Genomic DNA, 6,000 nt, shown 5'->3' with positions numbered 1-6,000 from the left:
CTCTGGAGCATGAATTTCAGCTGCACGTTGATTGTCTGCCAACCTCAAGTATCTTGTAGAGGACACAGACACGTTACTCTCCATCTCAAACGTGGCCAGGTTCTTCCGTGGGATAGGGAACACGGGGGGTAATGTATGCCAAGAAACCACGGTGATGCCCATAACGTCAATATCTCGGGTGTTCTGCGCATTGCATTGTTCTTATTGACGGACTCTGGAGGAAGAGTCTCTTTCGGCAGAACTTTGTTTCCTTTGCTGCCCTCAGAGGTCCTGTGGGAGAAACTGTCACCATTCCTCTCCACCTGTGCCTTCATGTGCTTGACCCTTGCTCCCACAGATGGGTCTGGTAGTTGTTCTTAGTCTGGCTTTCTTGATCTGGTTCCACCAGGTCTACCATGTACAGCCTGCCTGTGCACACTCCATCATTGCCCATCTGGTTTACTGTGACCAATAACACTGCATAGGAGCAGAATGAATTATTATTGGCGGCCGTGGCTGTTTCAGAGCGCAGCACATTTCCCTTCTATAGCAAAGCCTTGGCCTCTTCAGGACTGCTAGTGGAGAATTCAGCAATCCCTTCTATGTTGGTATTGCCATAGGGATCCTCACTGAGGGCCAAAGATCCAGAGGACCATTTAATTACAACATAGGAGAATGACATAGATAAGTTATTTCTCATTTCAGTCTCCTCAATGGCCTTAAACAGGTCCCTATATTGTGCTCGGAATGATACTGTAAGGCTGATAGAATAGTGTGTACCAAGCTTCAGGCTACAAAGCACCAAATGATAAGAGGATAAAAAAAAAACCATTTGGACACAAAATCCCAGTAAAACTATGGAACACCTGGTCTGTATGTAAAATAATGTGTATTAGTACGGTAGCAGTATAGAAATGATCCAAAACTAGAATTGATGATGCCTCAATACAGTTTGCGGTGACTTAAAACTCAGATTAATGGAAAAATTGTGATGAGCAATTAGGTTAAACCTAAATTTATGGATTGGATATTCACTATGGATATTAGCTGTGTATTTAATCCTTGACAGTTTTCCAGCAGTGTAGGAAAACCACCATAAAAGCTACTGTGTCACAGATTGCTGTCAAGTAACTGGTGTTATGTTGAAAAAAAAAGAGCCAAGAGGGATAATCATACAAGTAGATTTTGTTTTATTTGTCAGTATCAAATTACACCTTGTAAGAATATATCACAGAGAGCCTTGTGCCCACTGTCACATTCTAATAAAAAGAGGAGGGAGAGAGACTAAAGCTTTCTTTAAAACGGTTAATAAAACTGTGCGTTGTCACCCAGCCACTGCAATAGAGAACCAGCAGCAACCTTCCCAACGATGTGTCGGTGAACTCACATTGACCATGTTTGGTTTCAAAATACATTTTGGCATAACATGGTTAACATACCAAGACAATTCTACTTCAATAATTCTGTACCTGATTTTGACAGTTTTTGTACGTTCTTAAATAAAGCAAAAAAAATAAAATAATAATAAAAAAACACATGTATAGCTTACACAGAGGCTTATGGGGCACTGATGAAAGGGAATATTTCTTGTCATGTAGATTACAATTATTACAGGCTCTGCTTCACTGTATGGTAAGATCACCAGTAAGGAGTAACACAGCAGCAGTGCATGAGAAGTATGGACATGTACAGGAAGGTGGCCATAGAAGAATGCTAGCACTGTGCTTCATAAGGTACAAAGCAACCAGCACTTCTGCTGTAGGTATGAGTATGCGTACGTAATTCCTGTTCATCCCTGTATATGAAGAAGGGTTTACAGGACTTTGGTTACCAGTAAGTGATATAATTAAGGCTTACACATCGTAAGGTTGCTTTTCCCCAAATATAGAGATACATGGACACATCATACGAGATACTGATGCTGATTTGAGGGCACATTTCTGTAGGAAACACTCTTAGTAAAGTGGGAGAAATGACTGCAGTAGAAGTACAGGACTTATACTGTGACCTCCACATGCTGTAACCAACACTCACTAGTTTATGAATTGAACAGCGACGCTATAAAAGAAAAAAACGGGAACAAAAAAAGGCGCTGTTGGCGTATTGCCTAAATAGCAATGTGGCTGATATCAGCAATATCACATCACCTGCTGGTAACCTAAGTATTGGAAGTTAAGTTGCCCTCCCCAAATACTGGACAAGTATCATTGGAGCAGAGGTAGACAGATGAGCGGGGAGGGTACATATAACATATTTGGAGGTGACAGGAGCAGAAAGTACAAGTTCCTTTAATGTGCCTGTGAAGAGGTGAGGGTGAAGGAAAAAGGAGGGACACGGAAATATATTTTCACAGGTTTTCTCCCTTTCATTATTTGAATTCAGGTTTGTCTGGTAAAGTGCAGCCAGACCGTCGGATAACCACATTGGCAGAATAATGCCCAGCTCTGATACACTCCTCCAAGGGTTGCTCAGAAACCAACTGAGAAAGGAAACCTAAAGAGAAAAAAAAGGTTAAATAAATAATTTACTGAACAGTGAATACGAACATCTGAAACATACTATACCCCCCATGGGCGGATCTATACTTGCCAAACCACTCCCAACCTAGCTGGTCAATTGCCCATAGTCACGCCTTCCACCCTGGACAGTTACATAACCCAGCTTACATGTCCCAGCATACACCAGGGGTTAATATGGCATGCTGGGACATGCAAGTCATACATTTCAGATAGAGAGGTATATCACCCCAATTTCCTCCCATTGTCTGCTTTCATTCTACTTTCTGAGAAATGAAAAGCACATCAGAGAAATACAGTGGAGTATGTTGCTCTCAAATCATTTCCACTGCTTGTAAACGCCAATAAAAAGAGATTTAGTGCAATCACCCCCATTGTCTTCCACGTGGACCATCCATTTCTATTACCTTAAATTTAAATCAGATAAAGTTGCCCCATAGCAACCAATGAGCTTCTAGCTAGCATTTATCAAGTACATTCTATATAGGAAGAAACTAACTGGTTGATATGGACAATTTATCAACTCTTTACAATACTTGAGATATCTCCCCCTAAGTGTTGATTAAGTGATGAGGCCAAATGTAACAATATAATAACTAGATCACTGTGTTGCATATGGTACACAACACATATCAGCTGCAATGTTTATCTATGCAGGTTTTGTGGTTTGGACAGGATGTTGATCCTTTGCAGGAGAGTTGCTGTCTAATATTTGTAGTGGGTAAGCCAACATATTGCCCCCATCCTTACGCTATCACCGAGTGTCATTGGTTGTAAACTTGCAGTTGAGGAGGGTAATGGACAAGGAGGAGAGAGTGGGTTCTATGCTGCATCATTGGCTGATCATGTTCAGCAAAGACTCTGCAAATTCCTTTTGTGGATGATCTTTAAATAATGAGCTCTATCTCCTACACTTTTCTTTGGCAATTTATGTTCAGCAAATACTTTACATGGTTCACTTGCAATATAAATAATAGAATAAGCATAAAGGAAAACATGCAAAGAAATTTATTAAATGTACATTTAATAATGATTTTAACCTGCTGTAGCATATTTCCTTGTGAAAAGTACCTGATGCAAGCCTGACTACTGATCTGCCTTTTGCTCCTCTAATTACACTACCAGCAGCACAGCTCAGCTAACATTACAAGGAGCTTATATTGCACAACAAGCACTAACTAAACAATAATTTGTGCCTGACAACAAACAAACAGAGCGAACCACAAAAGAGAGAAAAGTTTGCATCATAGCCAAGGTTGGCTATTAGTGTTAGGCTGTAAATGCTCACGCCATTACAGCCTTCTCATAACAGGAGATTCAGAGATTTAGCAAAAGATTAAAAACATCGGTGCTTTCTCTGTATTTTTGTGTAACAAAGCTCTTAATAGAGGGTTTGCACAATGGCAGGTGATAGGGTTGGTGTGCTTGCTGGGGAAAAGCTTTAAAGAGGTAACGGTAAAATATCACTAGGGCAGTGTGTGCGCCTGTCTATAAAGCTATATAGAAAAGCAGCAGCAGGCAGAAAGATACACTATTCAAAAAATAATAATGTGGTACAGCGTTTCCCCTATTAGAATATAAAAAGGAGAGCTATGGTAATACTTACCCTTGTTAACTCTCTTTCTTCGAAGTCCACAGGGAGACAATGGGGTGTAGGTGGTACTTGGAGGACCGGACACCAACAGCAACGCTTTTTTCTAACCCAGAATGCTCTGGACCTTCCCCCTATACCCCGCCCAAAGCCTGAAGGCAACTCAGTTTTGTTAACAAGCCCAAGGCAGGAGCAGGATAGGAGAGAAGGAACATTGGCACACTGAAGAATCACACTCACACAGAGAAGGAAACAAGTGACCAAGAAAAGAAACCCATAAAAGCCAGGTGCGTCAAGCCGGATGCCCTGTGGACCCTATGGACTTTGAAGAAAGAGTTAACAAGGGTAAGTTTTACCATAACTCTCATTTTCTTCTTCAGGGTCCATAGGGCGACAATGGGGATGTCCCAAAGCAGTTGTTCAAGGACGGGGACGCTCCTGAGCTGAGAGGAGAACCCGGTGCCCGAAGGAAGCATCCTGAGAGGTAAATGTATTAAAGGCATAAAACCTAAAAAAAAGGTGTGGACAGATGACCAGGTGGCCACCCTGCATAGCTGTTCAGCTAAGGTGCCATGCAGGGCTGCCCACGAGGGACCCACAGAACATGTAGAATGAGCATAGACTGTAGCCGGCAGAGGAAGGCCAGTCTGCGTGTAAGCCTGTGAGATAGTCATATGAATTCCTCTGGCCAGAGTCTGTTTGTTAGCTGGCCATCCCTTCTTGTGGAATCCATAAAGGACAAAGAGGGAGCCAGATTTCCTGATGGAACTAGTATGGTCCACGTAGATCTTCAGAGCATGGTCCACATCCAAAGAAGCATCATCTGCCGAGGGGTCTGGTGATTGAAAGGCCGGAACCACGATTACCTCATTAGGGTGCATTTGAAGAACAGCCCTGTTCGAATGAAATATCAAAAATGGAGAGCGTCAGGAGAGCGCCCCTATATCTGATACCCTATGGGCAGATGCCAAAAGAAAAAGAATCTTCGCTGTGAGCCATTTGACGTCTACTGAATCCAGGGGTTCAAATGGAGGTTCCTGAAGTGCGTGGAGAACCAATTACAAATCCCACGGAGCCACAGGAGGGACAAAGGAAGGTTGTATATGGAGAACACCATTCTGCGCTGGAACCAGATGGACAGAGCAGAGACGTGCACTTTCAGAGAGGCTAGGCGGAGTCCGAGATCCAATCCAGCTTGATGAAAGACAAGGATTCAAGAAACCCTAAAAACCTGAGGATCATAGTTTCTAGTAGCAAACCACTGGAAATATGTATGCCATATTCGGTGATATATTCTGTCAGAGGCCGGTTTACGCGCTCTGAGCATTGTCTGGACCACAGAGCTAGAAAACAGTTTAGACCTTAGGAGGGATGTCCCAAGAGCCAAACTGTTAACAGTGATTGCGGTAAGCCAAAAAAATTATGGGTCCCTGGGACCCCTCACTTTACCAAACTGGGGTCCTACCTGACGTTTTCTGGGTCCCATCAGAATGAAAGTTTTATGAATATCTAACAGAAAAAAATAATGAATGCTAAACAGTTATGTAAAGCATTATTTAGCTTTAATATAGTATAGAAAGTAGAACATTTTGTTAATCTTTAGTGCACAATGAGACATTTTTCCATAACAGACGCAGGTGCTGGTAATCAACATTAGAGCTCCCAGTGGCCAATTAAAGTTTTCGGAGCACATTTATCATTGAATATTTGAGGTAAAATCCCTGAAAACAACCGTTTTCGGAGGTTTACCACAAATATTAAGTTTCCCCCGGATTTATCAAGGAGGGACCGCAACAGGTATCTCAGATACCTGCTGTGATCCCTCCATTCCCTCTGGTAGCCACATCCCCCATAGGTTTATATGGGGGATGCGATGCTGCCAGATTTACCAATATCTAGAATGCAATGCATTCC

General features: G+C 42.3%; 1 protein-coding gene across 4 annotated transcripts in view; it reads right to left on the bottom strand.

Annotated features, from left to right (window-relative positions):
• Positions 1–1,152: 1,152 nt before the first annotated feature.
• ADK (adenosine kinase) overlaps positions 1,153–6,000 on the bottom strand; it is a 266,402-nt gene continuing 261,554 nt past the window's right edge. For all 4 annotated transcript variants that reach the window (XM_088474985.1, XM_088474983.1, XM_088474986.1 and 1 more), the window contains one exon: positions 1,153–2,472. In XM_088474985.1, the coding sequence (XP_088331111.1) occupies positions 2,348–2,472 (125 nt within the window). In that variant the 3' untranslated portion in view covers positions 1,153–2,347. The remainder of the gene's footprint in view (positions 2,473–6,000) is intronic.

Source organism: Taudactylus pleione, unplaced genomic scaffold, assembly GCF_031769625.1.
Source record: "Taudactylus pleione unplaced genomic scaffold, aTauple2 ptg000157l, whole genome shotgun sequence".
NCBI lineage: Eukaryota > Metazoa > Chordata > Amphibia > Anura > Myobatrachidae > Taudactylus > Taudactylus pleione.
Note: the sequence above shows the minus strand (reverse complement) of the source record. Positions and strands in the feature narration are given on the sequence as shown.